General features: G+C 53.7%; 1 protein-coding gene across 4 annotated transcripts; it reads right to left on the reverse strand.

Annotated features, from left to right (window-relative positions):
• Positions 1-1821: 1821 nt before the first annotated feature.
• Chrna4 (cholinergic receptor nicotinic alpha 4 subunit) lies at positions 1822-18809 on the reverse strand. 4 transcript variants are annotated; one of them, XM_004669504.2, is made up of 6 exons: positions 18719-18809; positions 17203-17354; positions 13550-13594; positions 13364-13473; positions 7284-8658; positions 1822-4471 (listed from the first exon to the last, which is right to left on the reverse strand). In XM_004669504.2, the coding sequence occupies exons 1-6, from the start codon at positions 18807-18809 to the stop codon at positions 4346-4348; spliced, it is 1899 nt and encodes a 632-aa protein (XP_004669561.1). In that variant the 3' UTR covers positions 1822-4345. The 4 variants fall into 4 exon arrangements, with proteins under 4 accessions (XP_004669561.1, XP_045013396.1, XP_045013397.1 ...); XM_045157461.1 differs by lacking the exons at positions 13364-13473; positions 18719-18809 and having other exon boundaries at positions 17203-17284; XM_045157462.1 differs by lacking the exons at positions 13364-13473; positions 17203-17354; positions 18719-18809 and having other exon boundaries at positions 7284-8653; positions 13550-13576.
• Positions 18810-19045: the final 236 nt, after the last annotated feature.

A 19045-nucleotide genomic window follows, 5' to 3' on the forward strand; every position in this document is an offset into this window, starting at 1 on the left:
GTTTTCATGATGGTAGCCAATCTGACAGGAGTGAGATGAAATCTCAACGTAGTTTTAATCTGCATTTCCCTGATGACTAGGGATGTAGAGCATTGGGCACAGTGACCTCTGGGGAGAGGAGTCCTGCACACTGGTGATACGAGCAGGTCTGGTCCGAAAGCAAGTGTGAGCAGTGTGTGTGGGCATGCTGATGGTGACTCTGCTCATTCCTTGTGTGCATCACCCACACGGTCAGTAAAAATAGCAAAAAAAAAAAAAAAGAAAAGAAAAAAGAAAAAGAAAAAGAAAAAAGAAAATGAAAGGAAAGGGAAAAAAGTCAGGTAGGATTAGGGCAGTGGGAGCGCCTTCCTGGAAACAGCTGAGTGTAAATAGCACATCTGTGTAAAAAACGTTTTGAAACATCTTGTAAATCTCAATACAAATTCCAACACCTACCATTTCCACCCCATATTGTGTGTCCTGAGCAATGTGCTTCCAACTTTGGGTGAGGAAATTAATTTGGGTGTGTGTGGGGGGGGATGCAACTGGCATTTTCCCACAGATTAAAATAGGAGAGAGTAGAATAAAGCAGCCAGTGTCCAGGTGAGTTCTCATGTTGCTATTGTATAAACCTGTACTCAGGCTGTGAATGCATACCTGGGACAATCTGGCTTGTTCCAGGAAAGGTCAAGCAATTCAAGGACATGTGCATAACCATGTTCCAATGGACTTCTATTCATGTGGGTAGCAATGGGTTTGGGACACCAAGGGTGGTCCAGGGTACTTTGAGCACTGGACTCTCAGACACTTCTGGCAGGAAACCACTGCTATCCAAGAGCCACTGGCAACTGGGAAGCCACCTCTGTCCCGGGGGATGTGCCACCTACCTAGGATGGACCCCAGGGCTCTGTGCACAGGTCTTAGTTACAAGGGAGACAAGAGACCCCTACCAAGGCTGATGCCATTGAAGGAAGGCTCAGCTGCAGTTCCTAAGAGGAGGGACACATCCCAGGTAGCTACCTGAGTGGTGGGCAGTACTGGGTCTGTCAGGAGGTGGAAGTGGGGAGGAAAAGCAGTGTTGCAGCCCTCAGAGGGGTGTTGTGGGAAGGTGGAAGGGCAGAGGGACCAGCACATGTGGCCTGTCTGAACATTTTCCTGCAATTTTCTGTGGTTGTTTAATGTAAAATGTTCCCCATAGCTTCATGTCTGTGATTAAACGCCAACCCTAGCTGGTTGCAATTGGGAAAAACTGTGAGGCCTGTGAGAGCTGAAGGCTTGCTGGAGGAGGTGTCATTGGAGGCCGACTTTGGGGTTATATAACCCAGCTGTAAGCCCAATCAGTACTCAGAATACTTCCTTCCTGCTGATGTGGAGATGTGTCCTAGGCTTCCTGATCCAGCCATGCTTTCCCTGCCTCGATGCATGTACCCCTTGAAACTGTACCTTTCCTTACATAAGCTGCTTCTGGCCAGGTGTTTTGTCCCAGCAAGGAGATAGTAGCCACTACAACCTCTTCAGGTTTGGTACCATAGAGGGGTCTCTAATTGCTTCATGGCTGTCCAGGAGAGATGATTTGTGGCAGGAAAACTTTGGTCTGGTGTATGTTTGGTAAGGAGATAGCACAGCCCTGGTTGGTCCATCAACCATGAAGGTGGATGCCAGACAAACTACACACTGGATATCAGCCAGCCCTAGAAGGGTCAGTCTTAGGTATGAAAAGCCCCCCAAATGTCAAGACATTAAAACATACAGAAAACAAAGAAATGGGAAAAGATACAGAGATGGACATATATACTCACAACACCTTGACTGACAACTGGAAAGGAGGATAAAACCACTTACTGATGGGTAGACACACTGTGACTCAGTTTATTCAGACAGAAACAGCAACTAAGAACCAACAAGCATACAACAGCAATGAGCCCAGTGTACACAGCACTGTGGGTGACCCTTGGCATGAAGATATGGCGTGAACGAAGCCAGACATCACAGGGTCCAATGCAGGAACCCAGGCACACACAACTAGTCTCCAGGGCTCATGTCCCAGCTGCTGCCGCCCACAGGAGGGGAAGAAGGGCTGGGAGCTTTGGTGGATAGTGTCCGTACATCAGGAGCTGTAACCATGTTGCCTTTGTTTCTTAAAACTCACTGCCCCAAAGGCCTCAGCTCATGCATTTTGCCATAATCAAACTTCACCTTGACCATCAACACTGGAAGGAGGTAGGCAACATGGCTGGCTGGATGTATGTGCAGCCGGGTGTGGGGTGGAGTATAGTGGTTTAGTTTCCTTCTATGGATTCTGTGGGTAAGGGCAGGCATGGCCTATAAGGAGTATCCTGGCCATCTGCTTCTCCTGACCTGAGGGCTCCCACAGATGTCCAGCCCTGAACTTCCTGCACATCTGGACACTGGAGACAAATATGCAACATGGATCACTGTGCTCACATCTGACAAGTGCGTCTGCCACTCTCCTCCAAGGCCTGTGTTCCCCAACAGGAGCCTCAGTCCTAGCATAAACTTACCCACCAGGGACATATGCCAACATATGGAGAGCTCCAGTTAGAACAGTGGGGGAATAGTTGATGACCCAGCCAGTCAGCAGTGCAAGGGCACACTGAAGTTTGGTAGGTGGGGTCCTCAATGCCCTGGGGACTCAGGGTAATCTGGGGATGCCCAAGAGTTTGGTACCTAGGCCTCTGCATCCCATGAGAAGTCTCAGAGCCTCCAATTCAGGGTTCCCCTCCCACTTTGGGGTGAGCAGCAGCCCCATGTTTACAGGTGGGTTTGCCGGCAGGTGTGTGGCTGGCCCTTCAGGGCCATCCCATCTTGACATCACTATCCAGCTGTGGCTCAGCACATTTGCCACGGTGATAGCAGGCAGCTGCATCTACCAGAAGCTTGGTGTGCATCTGTCATTAAATTCTTTGTTCATGAAGTCTCAGGAATGTCCAGGCAGACTTCAGCTTCAGGGCCCCAAGGCAGGCTGGCAAAGGGTGTAGGGCCCAGTCCTGCTGAGCTCAGCTGGTTGGGTGGGGAAACAGCTGGCGATGACACAAGTGATCCTTTGGGTGTCTTGCCCACCCAGTGGAGAGGCCATGCTATCCTTGACCCTCTGGGCATTTGGGATCTCTCGGAAGTGGGAATAACATGTGAAACCTTACCCCACCACCTGGGACTCCCAGAGCTGCCTGGAGTCATCTTGGGGAAGCAGCACCTCAGATCTTACCTGCCACCTGGGAGAAAGGCAGGCATGTGGGACCTGCTTCTTGGTCCATGTCCCTATAGGATGAGTCAGAGGCTTTGGCTTGTCTGGAGGCTCCCAACCAGCCCACCCAGCCCTTAACATCTTAGAGACTTTCTACCACCCATTGGTCCACAGGGTCCTAGGTCTCTGGTGCAAGATGTGCTCAGGGGCACTGTGGCCTCAGTACAGAGACTCAGTACAAGAAGTCTTTCCTTCAGTCTTCTGGGCTCAGAGATGGTGTCCCAGACTATGTATATCTACAGAAAAGATTTCTGGGGGAATCTATATCCTGAAACCTAGACATAGCTTAGGTCTTTCATAGCCCTAGGAAACCCCACATCCCTGCCCTTGGGATCCTGGAGGATAGCAGTTACTCTGGGAAGGGCTTGTCACAGAGCTCTGTGACTATGAAGTGAATGCAGGGCTCCCTGGGGCTGAAGTCTTGCTGTGTATGTGGAGGGGTGCCTGCACTCGTTCTCTGGCAAGCAAGTGGGACCCATCCACACAGTCCTTGATCAGACCCTGTAGCACAGGGGCCAGCTTTTCATCAATCCACTCCAAAGTAGAGAAAAGAGAACTGGCTTGAACCCATACCTGGAGGAGACTGGGAAGGGTTTTCTCTTTACCATGGGTCCAAGTAGCTCTGTCCTGGGAGGTATGAGGAGGGACATGCTCTGGTGTTTGTAGAGGGCATGGCCAGCACAGGCACAGTGGGCACTGCCTGGGCAGGTTGGATCCTTCAGGAATGAGACGCTCTGGGGCTGAAAGGGGCCAAAGCCTCATGGCCCTGTGGGACAGTTGGGATCATTGCCAGGCCATGTACTGAGACACAGATGAGTGTGTGTTGTCTGTAGATTGGGGGCAGCTGTTGCCTGCTCTGAAGAACTTTAATGTGGCTTAACTTGTTACTCTGCCCTGTGGCTGGAACACACATACCAGCCCCCCAGCTGGCTGTACAAGGACAAGAGCCTGACCAGAACGAGCACTGACTTCCAGTCCCCAGAGCAGCATCTCTTTCCTAGGTGTCTCACAGCAGATTTGGAAGATGGGGACAATTGGACAGTAACATGGCCCCACAGAACCCAGGGAGCTGGAGAGAGCAGGCCTGCCCCTGTCATGTCCCTAGATCATGCCAGCCAGCCAGGGCGGCAGGAAGAGGCCCACCGTGCCCAGCAGGCAGACGATGATGAACATCCAGAGGAAGATGCGGTCGATGACCATGGCCACGTACTTCCAGTCCTCCTTCACCTGCAAACACAGACACAGGTTACTCTAGCTTCCCACAGCCTCATGGGTAATGAGAGAACCTTCTGGAACTAGGTACTGTAAGCAGCAGGTTCTGTATTTCCCATCAGGTACCCATCTACTCACACACCTGTGAGAGGTGACAAGTGAGGAGTCAGCATGTAGCTGTCAAGTTATGTCAGAGAATCAATGCTGCACAGCCAGGGCAGAGGGAGGATGGACAAGTCTGAAGCCTGTGTCTAAGTGAACTGGTTTGTCAACATGATAGCTTCTAGAATCACCAGTGAAGGATTATGTAAATTAAGTCAGCTTATTTGCTTATCGGTGAGGGGGTTATCCTGATTAGGTCGATAGAGGTGGGAAGAACTACCTCAACTGTGGGCAAGGTCCTGGACTGCATAAGAAGGAGAAACACCAAGAAGTAGAAATACCTTTCTACTTCCTCACAGTGGCCTGAAGGTGATCAGCTGCCTCAGCTCCTGTGGCCATGCCTTCTCCATCATGACAGACTGCAGCCTGGGACTGCGAGCTCACATAAACTCTCCTCCCTTGAACTGACTTTTTTTTTTTTTTTTTCGAGGTAGGGTCTCACTCTAGCCCAGGCTGACCTGAACTTCATTCTGTATTCTCAGGGTAGCTTCGAACTCATGGCAATCCTCCCACCTCTGCCTCCTGAGTGCTGGGATTAAAGGCGTGCGCCACCACGCTGAGCTCTTACTGATTTCTGAAAGGGATTTGCTACAGCAATGAGTGATACACGAAAGTGGTATGTGTGCAGCCCATGAATTCTGACTGAGTGGACTTTCCTAGTGGCTTACACTGCTACAGGAGATTGGGGTGAATGTCGCTAACTCCTTGGCATTACCTGACCAGCAGGCTGTCTGAGCTCAAAGGAGGCATAGGCAGCATGCTCTGTACAAACAGGACCGGTGGCTTTGTGAAAGTTTTCTCTGCTAAATCCAGGAAAGTACAACAGAAGCCAAATCACCTCCCCACAGGGCTCAAAGCACAGCACTCAAGCTGGAGCCCAGACCAGAGCGTCCAGAGTCCCAGAAGAATAAGGGCCAGGAGCATGCTGAGTAATGGGTGGATCACCCGGAGGATCCACACGCGGCCATATAGAAAGTGAGGGTCTGAAAGCAAGGACCAACGCTTCTCTTGTACCTGCACCCAGCCTCAGAGACAAAACACTGCTGCCGGGACCAAAGATTTCACTGTCCTGTCCTCGTGAAGTCAACTTGCTTCCCAAGCCCAGACCAGGTCAGACAGCTGTGACAGGCCAGCAGAGACAGCAAAAGCTTTGAGCTCTGGTTCCCAAGATGCTGTTGGGAATGCACTGGTTTCAGGAGGATTTTGGTTTAATTGTCAGCATTGGTCCTCCCCTATCATACATCACTGGAGCCTGAAGCTCTTTATCCATCCCAGAGCTGCACCAAGACATGGCCCCGAAGTAGCTTTTCCTGAGGCAGGTCTCTGGAACCCAGAATATTTTGGATACCTCCAGAATGCCTTCACAGCACCTTGGCACTGAATGAGGTGACTTTGAGGTCAGTGACTCACTCCTGGATTGTGGGGTGATAGTTCTCTTCATTAAAAGCTTAATAGCTCCAGAAGGCAGGCAACAGACAACTGGAAGTGGAGGCCAGGCAAGCCCCAGGTAGGGTATGAGGACAAGTAGGAGCCAGGGAAACCAAGGTTTTAGGAGGGACAGTGGCAGGTGCCAGCCCAGGACAAGGTCAATGTGAAGGACACTTGCTAAGTCACCACAGATCATTATAATTGGCACAAAAGAGAACCCACTCTTCCCACCTGTGCTCTTATTGGGACTCTCATTCTACCATCTACCTGAGTCCCCCTCACAGACAGAGTCAGACTTGAGGAGCAATCTGCTTGGCCCCAGAGTTCCCGAGTCTGAACCTTGGGTGCACTAGGGTCCTATCCTGGAGAGCCCCACAACCAGACAAATGTGAAAGAAAAAGGAACTGATACTGTGGGGGCAGCCGTCAGACTGAGGCCCATGGCCCACAAGAGCTATGCATTCTATGTGCAAAGTATATAAGTGCCTTTGGGTCAGGAGATTGGCATTTGCAGAGGGACATGGCCATTCTTAGGTCTGTGTCCAGTCAAGGCTTGGAGCATGAAGAATGAGAGGGAGTTGGCTGGCCAACAGCTGCTTTCCGGGGTCTCCAGGTTTCTGAGGGTATTGCAGCTGGGTAGTGTTAGGTCCCATGCCATAACTTTCTGTGAGCGTATAGTTTGCATCTCTTCCCAGCAGTCCCACCCTGTTTTCCCTCAGCCTCTCTCACTCATCCTGGGTTCCAGACACCTATCTGTCCCCAAGTAGGAGCCCATGAGAGGGCTGTGCGTGAGGCTAAAGATCAGGGGCAGCAGTCCTGTTGCATTGTGGGGAAAGGCCAGTGTGGGCCCTTTCCCATCACCTAGGCACGGTTGAATGGGAGCTCCCAATGGCCAGCCATAGTCCAAAGACCCCCAAGGACTTTTTTTCAAGGACTTCTTTTGAGGTCTGCTGGGACAGCAGTGTTAGTGGCTGTCTCTTCCTACTGTCTACTAAGGCTCATGAGTCCTGGTGTCTGCAGGGGCATCCTTCAGCCAACCGTCCACCAGTGACTCTGAGCCAAGTGCTCTTACCTGGCTTTGGCTGAGCCCAGGGACCTACGAGGGCTGTGGGACAGAGGCCCAAGGTGAGCAGCCTGTTTAGGGGCTGCATTTCTAGATGGTATGTGGGAAACAAAGCCCATCCCATCTCATATGGACCAGGGGCATTGCCTAGGCAAAGGCACAGGCAGGGCCTTACCGAGAAATCAGTGTCTTCGGCCTTCAGGTGGTCTGCAATGTACTGGACACCTTCCACTGCTCGTGTCAGAGCTGGGGACAAAGGCAGATGCCGGGGTGGTGCTTTGGTGCTTTGGGCCTTGAGCACAGTGACAGGGGACACAGGCGACGGTTCCTTACACATGCATTTGCACGGAGAGGGCTGGTTTGGAGGTGGAAGCTCAACTGGGCAGGATTTCAGGGAGGCTGGGGAGCCTGCCTGTTGGCTTTCAGCCAGGGAGGCAGCGCCATCTTGGGAAACGCAGTACTGGATGCTCCGAGAGCGGCAGCGGACACCACTTTCAGCTGCTTCACAAGGGCTGGGCACGTGCTGGACACTCAGAGACTTGGCTTTGGTGAGTCCTGGTGCCTCTGTGCTGTTGCTTGGGTGACAGAGGTCAGGAGAGGGGTGGGCACTGACCTTCTCAGCTTCTGAGGGCTGCAGGCCAGGAACCTGTCGGGAAGGAGACTTGCACGTTGGCTGGGGCTCCACCGGTGTGTCCAGGGGGACACAGAAGGATGGAGTGGGTGACAGTCCCTGACTGCGAACACCAGCCAGGATTCCAGGTTCGCCCTCAGGCTCAGGCCAGAAGCGAGGTGCATTAGACATCTTGTGCATTGATTCAATAAGCCGCCGGCAATTGTCCTTTACCACGGATGGGCGCTTCATGAAGAGTAGGCGTGGCACAATGTCCAAGAAGACCCTGCGTACCCAGGCGGGCATAGTGTGCGTGCGTGGTGAGCGGTGGTGTACGTTGAGCACAAAGACCGTGATGACGATGGACAGGGTGACAAAGATCATGGTGAAGAGCAGGTACTCGCCAATGAGCGGGATGACCAGCGAGGTGGACGGGATGATCTCCGTGATCAGGAGCAGGAACACAGTGAGCGAGAGCAGCACGGAGATGCACAGTGTGACCTTCTCGCCACACTCAGAAGGTAGGTAGAAGACCAGCACGGTGAGGCAGGAGATGAGCAGGCATGGGATGATGAGGTTGATAGTGTAGAACAGTGGGAGCCGGCGGATGATGAAGGCATAGGTGATGTCGGGGTAGATCTCGGCACAGCACTCGTACTTCCTGGTGTTGTAGGTGCCCACGGCATCCACGATGACCCATTCACCACTCTCCCAGAAATCCAGCTGGTCCACACGACTGTGCATGCTCACCAGATCAATCTTGGCCTTGTCATAGGTCCAAGACCCAAACTTCATGGTGCAATTCTGCTGGTCAAAGGGGAAGAAGGTAACATCAATGCTGCAGGAGCTCTTGTAGATGGCTGGGGGTGTCCACTGCACCCGCCCATCATGGAACAGGTGGGCCTTGGTCAGATGAGTGACTGCGAAGTCTCCGTCTGCACTGAAAAAAGAGGAGAGCAGTAAGACCTGAACATCCCTCCCCAGCCCCACTCCAGTTCCCTGCCACCTGCACCTATTCACAGGAAAGTTCACAGCCTGGCCTGGGGACCCTGCCAGTTGTATGTAGAGCACAGGGTTCTGTGGATTGGTGCGTGTGGCCCTGGACCATTACCTACTTTATGCCTTCAGTTATCACTCCCAAGTCACGCTGGCATGTGGTTAGAGGACAGGAGAATGAATGGAGCCCGGCTCAGTGGGCACAACAGCACTATTGCTATGGTCATTACTATCTGTGGGGGAGGAGGAGCTGGGCTCTGTCTCCCAGCTCTCCTGAACTCCCACTGTCCCTGCGCCACTGTGCCTCTGAGCAGAGAGGGAGCTGGGTCACTTCTGTGCCTTTGCTATTTGAGGCAGCCTGAGAATTTCCCCCGGCTGTCTCGAGCACTGAGTCAGGGCTCAGTCCTAGAGCTGGCAACTGGCCCTTGCAGTGTGCTATGGGCCCTCTTGAAGTCCTTGCAAGACACAACACTCCCTCTGCATGACATATATGTCCATGTGAATGGGAAAAGTGGTCCCATGGGCCTGGCCAGAAGGATAGGCTCCTGCTGGGCCTGGGAGCAGAGGGAACTGGGCACAGCAAGGTTTCAGCCCTGTCTCCCATGCAAATTTCCTTCCTGGTGGGAGGCAAGAAAAGTACTGGACCAAGCAGCTGCTCACCAGGCCTCTGCTGGACAGACTGTCTTGCCAGAGGTTAGGGTTATGACAATGGTTATCTAGAGCTGTCCAAGGTGCCTCCTGGGACCAACACTGGCCCGTAACCCTCTGTCCCCTCTGTCCTCCCTCTGGCTAAAACATCACTCAAGGTGGACCTGCTCCACCTCTGCTTCAGTGGCTGAACAGACTGCTTCCTCTCCAGTGGCTCCCAAGGACTCAGCAGTGACCTCCCACAAGCCCAAGCTCACAGCAGAGCATGAACTCCACCTGCCCCATTCAGGCCAGTGTCTGATTGTTGGATGCCTGCCTCTCCCTTTGCCATAGGGGAAGTTAGCAGCTCACCCATAAGGCCCAGAAGAGCAAGAGGTCAAGGAGCTGTTGCCCTTCAGGCTCCCCCTGTTGGAGGGCAGAACTTCAGCCTTTGTCCCTGGGCTTCACAGTGATGCCATGCTTCCCTTTGCCCACTGTAGGAGCTCTGCAATATTAGCAAGCAGACCCCTGAAGATCTTCTCCAGGCAGCTCCACGACTCCCTCCCCAGAGCTGGTCCTAGAAGCCTAGCCCCATCCTCTCACCCCATCCCAGGTGCCTTATGGAGTCTGGGCTACGGTGTGCTACTCTAGGCCTTGGTTTCCACCCAGACCCTGGGTTGGCACCCACAGAGTTTTAGAGGCAGCAGTTGATGCACCACTCCCCGCATGCAGACCCTGCCAATTTCTGTTCAGAAACACTAGGGGGAGCCCTCAATTTACAGCTAATGAGCTCTATGAAGGCTGGTTAAATTCTCCATTAACAGCACCCGTGAGCATCACCCTGATCTCAGTGCCCAGAGGATAGCATAGCCCTGAGCACAGGCTCTAGAACCTTCTGTTTACATACTTTCCCCTGTCCATTCCTTCTTCAGGCCCAGCTCAAGGGTTAAGGTTTCCCAAGGTCCTTAGGAAGAAGGGGTCTAGCTCTCGTAAGCATCCTTAACTGGCCAACTCATCAAGTTTTAAGCAGTCATATAAGGCTATGGTAGCCACTTGAGTCCCTTAGGGGCTTTTCTTTCTTTGCCATCCCTACCACTGCAGCATCCCTCACAAGGTCACAGAGACCTGAACCCCACAATGGGCTCACTGGGAGACAAACCCAGGCCTCTGGCTACGTTAACTCATCCTAGGCCAATGCCACGGGCTGTCTGCCACGCAGCTGTGCTGCATGCGGAAGGAGAAGCCAGGATAGCTGCTCCCCATTCGCATCCCAATGAGGCTCCTGCCTGGAAGTCTGGCTTCCACATGAAGCCGAGGTTCCCTCCAGGCATTCGCGGGGGTGGCTCTTGCAGCACATTTCAACCCGTGTGGAGTTGGGATTGGATTTGTTTCCTTCCTCCAGCCCCATCACTCTGAAAATCAAAGCCTCATTGCTCTAGACAAAAATTAAAATTCTCTCAGGACAACTGAGAACCCTCTGCTCTGCAAACATTTCACAGGGAGGGTTGAGAGGCTGTGACTAGGCTGGCAGAGCAGGGGTTCTCTGGAGGTTCACTTGAAGTAGTAGAGACTCAGAAATCACAACCCATGCCACTCTGTCTCTGCTTGCCTCCGGCTGCAGTGACTTCCATGCTCCCTACCCTGTCTAGTCTGGCCCAGGCCCCTGGTGAGCCTCGCAGAGGACGGAGGCCTTGTGAACAACTCCCTTCTGGGCTTGCTATCAGGCCTGCGTCTGCGAACAGCTGCCCAACTGCACTTTTTGTTGCTGATTTTTGTTGTTGTTTTCAAGGTGGGGTCTCCCTCTAGCCTAGGCTGACTTGGAATTCACTACATAGGCTCAGGGTAGCCTCAAACCAACAACAATCCTCCTACTTTCACCTCCTGAGTGCTAGGATTAAAGGTATGCACCACCATGCCCAGCCCAACTGCTCTTTTAGGAAAGAAAAGGTCTCAGGAGGTGGCAGGGTGGCTAACCTCCATCCCATCCTGACTCTGGGACCTTCTACTTCCACAAGATGCCCCCATGAGGCTTCACCAGTAGAGGGAGTGACAGTGGGGCTCACGGGACTCAGGGCACAGAGCAGTCATTCTGGCTGCTTTGTTCGTCGTCCCACAGTGCCAAGAGTCCCCAGAAGGCCCAGGGGATAATGCTATCCTGGAGAACATCAGCAATGCAGCCACATACTAGGACAGAGGCTCCCATGTGAGCCATCAGCATGACCGAAAGGCCTCTCTGAGGCTGCTGGTGCTAGGTGGAAGTAAATGGCCCCGGCTTCCACCCCATATCCCACTCCCAGAAGCTTAGGGCTCTTAGGAAGCCAGAGGAGGCACAAGCACCTGGGCTTGACCATTTGCCCAACATGAGTCAGTTCTGGACTTGGTGAACTGGCCAGCCATTGGTGCAGCATGGGGTTCTGGGTCCTCCTCTATACTCAAGAGGCCCAACCATGTGCTGCTATACTCCTGAAGCAAATGCGACCCTTTGCCTGCCAGGCACCAGGGTGTGGGCTTCTGGTCATCAAGGAGAAGGGGGTCCCTGAGCCAATAGAGGAGCTGAGGCCTCCCCTGTCCAGCAGTGGAGCTGACCATCCAGCTAGCAGCTAGCAGCTACCAGTAACCCCTGGAAACAGCCCTCCTCAAGGCCTGTGGCCAGACCCCAGCTTCAGCTGCCACTGCCAGGGTGTTTTCTACCCTCATCAGCCCCAAGTTCTGTCCAGATAGACCTTAAGTACTAATGTTAGCCCTACCAAGAAGGGGGTCTGCCCTCTCACATGAAACTTGGCAGTGTGGCCTACTGAGTGCCAGTCCCTGGGAACTTGGTCCTGGGCTGTTTAGAGTTCCCAGACCTGCTTTTCTGTCTGCCCAGTGTCACCCAGGAAATGCAGTTCTTCCTGGTCTACCAATGTCCTCATGGATTCGACAGTCTGTCAAGGGTGGATTCAGTGCCTTGCCTCAAGTTTAGACCGTGGGACAAGCAGGGTGTGGGCTGAAACAAAGCCGGTGCTGGATGACTACTAGGGCTCATGGTCAGCTGGGAGGTTGCAGAGAGCCTTCTGCAGAGGGAAGAGCAGTGACCACAGCCATTCCACTCCTTTCCACTCCTTGCAGCCACCCTCCCTCCTGGAAATACACATGCGGCCCCTTCTGCGTGCTAAGGCCTCAGCCATTACCAGACTCAATTAAGGAGGAAGAGGAGCCTAGTCATTTTTAATCAAATAGGAATGTTTGTAGGTCAGGCGGCCACCCCAGGGCCTGGAGGGCACTAGGGGAAGATGACTGGGACCAGTGAATGGAGAAGCTTCCATTTGCTTTATTAAAAAAAAAAAAAAAAAAAAAAAGCAGGCAGGAACCCATATGCCCAGGCTCTGAGGGAGTATAGAATCACCCATGGAGATGGATTCAGCCCATAGGGCTACCTGCTCCTAGTCCAGGTCCCCTGGTGAGGGTCCCTGGAAGGATACATGGGATGCTGCCCGCACTCTGCCTTCCAGGCCAGTTCTTGGAACTCTTGCCCTGGCTTGCCTCCATGCAAACTTCTGCTCACTTCCCAGTGCCCTGAGACAGGGTGTTGAGACCTACTTAAGAGCCACAGTTGCCCACTGGCAAGATGCCCAGTATGAGGCACAGCATGGGGTTGGGACCAAGAAGGGGAAGCTACTATCCCCTTCCTCACCTCTTTCCAAGGCCCCTGAAGCCTGTAGGATCTTCTAAAAGGTAAACTTACCTGGTGAGAGTAAGGGTAGCAGCGTGAGTTGGGGGCTGGTTGTGAACATCACTACAGTCTAAAGGCAGCAGTCTTGAGGCCTGTAGTCAAGTGTCAGGACAGGGTGCCCAACCCCCATCCCTGACCTCAGAATATCAGAACCAGGAGAAGGTTCCCAGAGCCCAGGACTGGTGGCCCAGGTGCTAGTGACCACATCTGGCACCTTGGGCTCACCTACTCAGATGGCCCCACCCCAGGAGCCCTCCTCCTTTGCTCCCAGGGGATTCCCCGCTGGGTCCACCAGGGCCCACAGGCTCACTTGTTATAGAGAACAATGTCTGGCCTCCAGATGAGCTCAGAAGGGATGCGGATGGAGGTGACATTCTCATAGTCGCCAGGGTCCCAGCGCAACTTGTAGTCATGCCACTCCTAGGTGGAGGATGGAGCACAGTTGGTGAGAGGGGCATGGGGCAGGGGCAGGGGCGAGGCAGCCCTCCTCACTCACCTGCTTCACCCACACATTTGTTGTCATCATCTGGTTCTTCTCATCCTAGGGCACAAGAGAGAAGGGAGCTTAAGTTCCCCTTCAGTCACAGGACACATCCTAGCCTGGGGCTCTTTACTGAGAGCCATGAGAATAACTGGAGCCAGGGCTGGGCCTCAAGAGGGATTGGGCATCTCAGCCTTGAGGGCAACCCTGCCTGGGATGGGAGCCTGAGGAGAGTTAGGGACAGGAGACAAGGCTCTGGAACCTTTCTAGAAGGAATCTAGGGATAGGTTCAGCCAATGTCACCTCCCTCAACCCGCTCATCTCTGACTATACCCAGGCTGTTTATAGGCTAAGCCTCCTTCCCAGACACCTGATGGCCATGACCACCTGTATTGCTCCTTAGGGGCTTCCCAGGCATCCCCTCTGCAGATAAGCACTGAGACAGCATGTGCTGTCTTCTTGTGACACCAAAGTGGGTCCTACTACTTCCAGGGAAGCCTCTGTCCAATATATCTGGACAGAACTGGGTGGGCAGCATTAGGAGACACTGGTGGTCCCACCTCAATCAGTGTTTATCAATGCTGGCCACAAATCTAGCAGCCACAGGACCATCTTGTGAGGATCTTGGAAGCCACTGTCTGAACCTACCCACTTTCCCCTCTATCTTCATTTCCCCTCTGAGTCATGAGATTGGGTTCCTCTGTCACATCTCTGATAAGGAGCAGGCTGAAGACCTGTGATCTGGGAAGTCAGATCCCAGGATATGCTGGAACCTTAGGGACAGCAGGATCAGAGCAGGAATGGAGTTCTGCAGGGGCAGGAAGTCCTCCAGTATGCTCACACACTATAAATGCTAAATGCTGACCCAGGTGGCCACAGCCACATCCTGCCCACTTAGGAGGGGTCAGGGGTCTTGTGCCACAACCAAGGGAGCAGCATTGGTTCTTGCCAGACAGCAGGAAGATCTGATGTGGCAGGGCAGTGTCCTAAGCAAAGGTGTGTGCCCTGCTTCTGCTGGTCAACATTTTCCCTCATTAGCCTGATCAGAACAAACTGGCTTCTCTGGGAAACCATCCATCCAAGGAGATCCCAGGACATCCAGGGAAGGCATCTTGCCAAAAGCAGTGTGAGAGGGAGAGGACACCTGCTCCAAAGAACCATCACTGGCTGTTCAATATGAGTCACCTGGGGAGGTCACCCAGTTGCCCGACTGATCCTATCTCTGGCAGCATGCAGAGGAATAGATAGAACACAGATCAGCACATTGAGGCTATTCCCACTTTGTGGCACAACCTCATCCTTGCCAATTGCGTTCTTGTACAACCTCTACCCTGTATGATCTTGACCTATGCTCAAGAAACTTGAGAATGGGAGACCACCTGTCTTACCCTCACCACAGCTCTAGAGTCCTCAGAACAAGCCTCACCATGGCAGAGACAGACCCTGAGACTGTCACTCCCTAGATGTCTTTGGAGGCAGAATATATGCCAGTGTGCTCTGGGGCACATTTCATGAGGACTCAGCATTAAGTCAGGAAATTCTTGGGGATTCTGTACCCTGCTCTGCAGCTGGTACCAGAGTGTGACCTCACACAGCACTGCACTGCAGTCTCCTCCCCTGAATATAGACCCAGAAGTGATGTCTGTGGGGGCTATGGGAAACCAGAGTGGGCACAGGCAGGCTGGGTGCCAGGGTAGGGGCACCAGGATACCAGCCCCTAGTGGGAGAAGGCAGAGTAGTCCAGATACAAGGCAGCCCCTTCCACTCACAAACATGGCCAGGAACCTCCAGCCAGGGGCCAGGAGCTGTCTGTTTACACGTGTGTGTGTGTGTGTGTGTGTGTGTGTGTGTGTGTGTGTGTGTGTTTTCACATGTGAGTTTAGGCAGCTACAGGGCAGAGATCAGGACTGAGAGCTGGGTCCCTCACAGGTGTCTTGGTGCTGTGTGTGCTCTGAGCCTCAATGTCTCTTGGGAACAAGAGGAAGCATTAGAATGAGCAAGACAGGCTTGACAGGCCTGGTGGTAACAGACCCAGAGCTTTGACCCACCGCCAGCAGTGGCCTTTGCCAGCCATCTCTTTGCAACTATTTGCAGACCTCAGCAGGGTTGAGGGGCCCGTACACCTTGCACTGTCCTTTGGCTGGGCCCCAGCCAGGAATGCTGTAGGAATCATTCGATAGCCAATTCCAGGATACCTGAGAGTGGAAGTCTGAGTGGCAGGCTCTGAATAGGGCAGACTGGCCAAGTCTCTGTGCCCAGCCTTCCGTAGGGTGAAGCCGTGGGATGCTGTCTGTTCTGTCTGAAAGGATCCCACTGCTCTCAGTTCACATCGTGCAAATACCTGGGCAGCCAAGTATCGCCCAATACATACAATGCCAGGGGTGGGCCTTTGGGACACCTTAGGCCCTACAGTGACAGCAGATTTGGGCTCCACTCCTGGTCAGCAATGCAGCTGGATTCCAATGAGGAAAACCCAAATAAGACAACCTTCAACCTCCTTATCAACAAGGCCATACCTGTCCATAACCATCCCTCTAACTAGCCCAGAGCCCATGCTGAGGTATAGTATGAAGGCAGACTCTTAGGTACTACTGCAATTGGGGTGGGACTCCAATTGTGTACTACACACTGCCTGGATCCCTGAAGGCTGATTCTACCCTATATGCAGCAGCTGAGCCTGGTCAGGAAAAGCTGGGTGCTAACACAGCACATTAAGCAAGTGCCTTTAACCACTGAACCATGTCTTTAGCTCCTAACAGGGCACCTCAGCTTTGTATACACAGCCTGTCTCCTGGAGGGCATGTCCCTGAGCCAAGCAGAAGGGGCAGAAGATGTGGGAGCAGCCAAGGCACAGAGATGAAGGAAGGAGAGCTAGGACAGCCTGCTCCCATCTAGGACAGCATGCCCTTCATCTCTGATGCTCCCCCTTGGGCTCCAAGCCACAGCCCATGCTCCAGGGGTCTCTACCTGGCCTCCATGAATCCTCTGTGAGGTCTTTCTGGCCCCTTATCATGGGGGTGAACACACCCAAGTGAGCAGAACCATCTGAGCCTTGCTCTGGCACCACTTTCCAGACTGGTGGGTACTCGGTAGACTTCTGGGACCAGTCCAAGATCAGGATTCCACCAGTGCACCACAGTCCCCACCCTATGGGTGCCACAATCAAATCCCCTCAGCTCATCTCCTGAAGAACAAGGATCTTGTCCACCACCACCCATACAGGTCTTTTCTGTTCTTGCTTCTTTTGAAAAATATTATTTATTCATTTGTTTATTTATTTATGAAAGAAAGATGGGGGAGAGAAAAAGAATGGACATACAAGAGCCTCTTGCTACTGCAAACGATTTGTGTGTTTGGCTTTATGTAGGTACTGGGGAATTGGGCAGTCTTTGAAAGCAAATGCCTTTAATCGCTGAACTATCTCCCCAGCCCTGTTCTCACTTCTAAAGGTGCCTGGCTCACTGTGGGAAACCCAGTCAGGGACAGGGGCAGAGCTGGATCACAGAGCCCACCTTCCCTTCCCAGTGCTGGGAATGCACACCTGCCAGGGCTCAGTCTGACATTCTGCCACCAACCTTGGCCAGACACAGACATGTGAACCTCAGAGTGATGGCCCATGCAGGGTGACCCAGTTGTCATGTATGGCACCAGAGCATCTCCATACCTACCACATCAATGAGCTGAGCAATGGACAGGCCGAAGCGGACAATGACTACATCTGAGATGTTGGCCACTGGTCGGGACCACTTGTTATAGCCAGAGAAGAGTCTCTTCAGGAGCCGTTCCTCTGCATGGGCCCGGGTCTCCACATGGCTGCTAGCTGCAGATAAGTCAGGGAGCTCAGGAACAGGTGACGACACAGGCCACCCTTCCAACCCCATGCCAGACCCTACTCCACCACAATTCTTTCCTTCTGTTTCCTCATACATGTCACCTTCGACCTCAGGACCCTTGGTAGAGCATGCACCTCCTTGATTCTCTGCCTCACTTGCCGCCCCCCACTCCCAGAAAAGCCTTTCCAGGCCCCTTAGGCTGGGTCAGGCCCTCCAGCACCTCAGCGGGAAAGCAGGAAACCAGACAACTGACACAATAAGCATTGACTTGGGTACATCTCCCCTAGTGATGGTGATTTCAGACTGAAGAGCTGTATCCCCAGTGACCAGCAGAGACAAAGAACATGAGGTGACAGATGCATGAGGAAGGAGCAGAAAGTGTAGGGCAGCCAGGGCAAATAGATGGAGGAAGGAGAGCTACGACTGTCCAGAGAGCCTGCTCCCATCTAGGAGAGCATGTCCTGCTGCCAGAGTATATAGTGCCCGCTGTGACAATGAGTTCGGCCCCACAGGGCATCCAGCACCCTGTGTCGGTGGGCACACACAGGATACCCTGCATGAGCCCTACTCTGCTGCCCTAGGAGGGGATCCCTATTTACTTAGTGCCACTAGTCTATGTCCCCTCCATGCTCCCTTCACTTGGCCAGGGGCTTCCCTGAATCAGCTGGCTGGGTGGCTGCATCACAGAGCAGGTTGGGAGGAGGGAGAAGAGACCCTTGTTGTCTGTTGGCTCCTGTTCGCCTGAGAGCAGCAGCAGCAGGACCTCGGGAAGGGGCAATTCTAAACACAGGGGTCCCGAACTCCAGCCAAAGCACAGCCCTCAAGCCGTTCTTCCTGGTCCTGTTGACCAGTGAGGCACAGCCGGGTTTTAAATCTCTGAAGGAAACCCCTAAGCAGGTTGGGGCACAAGGTGGCTGCACGGAGGATGAAAGGTGGAAGGTGAACAGAAATGGTGGGGTGTGGGTTCCAGAGGAGAAGCCCCTACTGATTCCCTAAATAAACCTGGAGCAGACACCGAGAATCTACCAGGGTGGCTAGGAATTTACCTGAAAATTTATCAGGATGGATGATCCCCTTGTGGAATTTACCTCTGCCCAAGTTGGAGGGTCTGGTGCTAGCTCTGGAAATGCAACCGGAACCCCTCGACCCCTCACCCAAACCCTCCCCTTCCCCGTGTGTCTGCGCAGCAGGACAGTAGGAGCCTCTGGCGGGTGGGGGAAGTCTCTGTGGCCGCCCCTTTGCGCGCACCCGTGGCTTGGCACCGCAGCCCGGAGCCTCCCTTTTCCTGGCACTCTAGTCCCAGGCGCCTGAACCGGGGCAAAGGGGACCCATTCCGCACCTCAAAACTTACCGGGCAGGAGGACGGCCCCCAGAAGCAGCAGCTGCAGCAGCAGCAGCTGTGGCCGCCGCGGCGGTGGCGCCCTGGGGCCCCTGAGCTCCATGGCGCACGAGCGGGCTCTAGACGCGGGCGAGTCCTGGCTGTGCCGCGCCCCCGCTCCGAGGCCCGCGCTCGCCCAACTTCATGCCCCGCACCGCAGCCACTCGTCCCCGGACCCGGCTTGGCTGCTCGTCCCGCGGGGCGCGGCGGCGGGGCGGGAGCGCGAGGCTATGGGCTCCGCGGCGCGGCCCCGCCGCCTGCAGCCGGCGGCGAGAGGGGAGGAAGGGGAGGGACGGGAGA

This window comes from Jaculus jaculus, chromosome 8, assembly GCF_020740685.1.
Source record: "Jaculus jaculus isolate mJacJac1 chromosome 8, mJacJac1.mat.Y.cur, whole genome shotgun sequence".
Taxonomy (NCBI): domain Eukaryota; kingdom Metazoa; phylum Chordata; class Mammalia; order Rodentia; family Dipodidae; genus Jaculus; species Jaculus jaculus.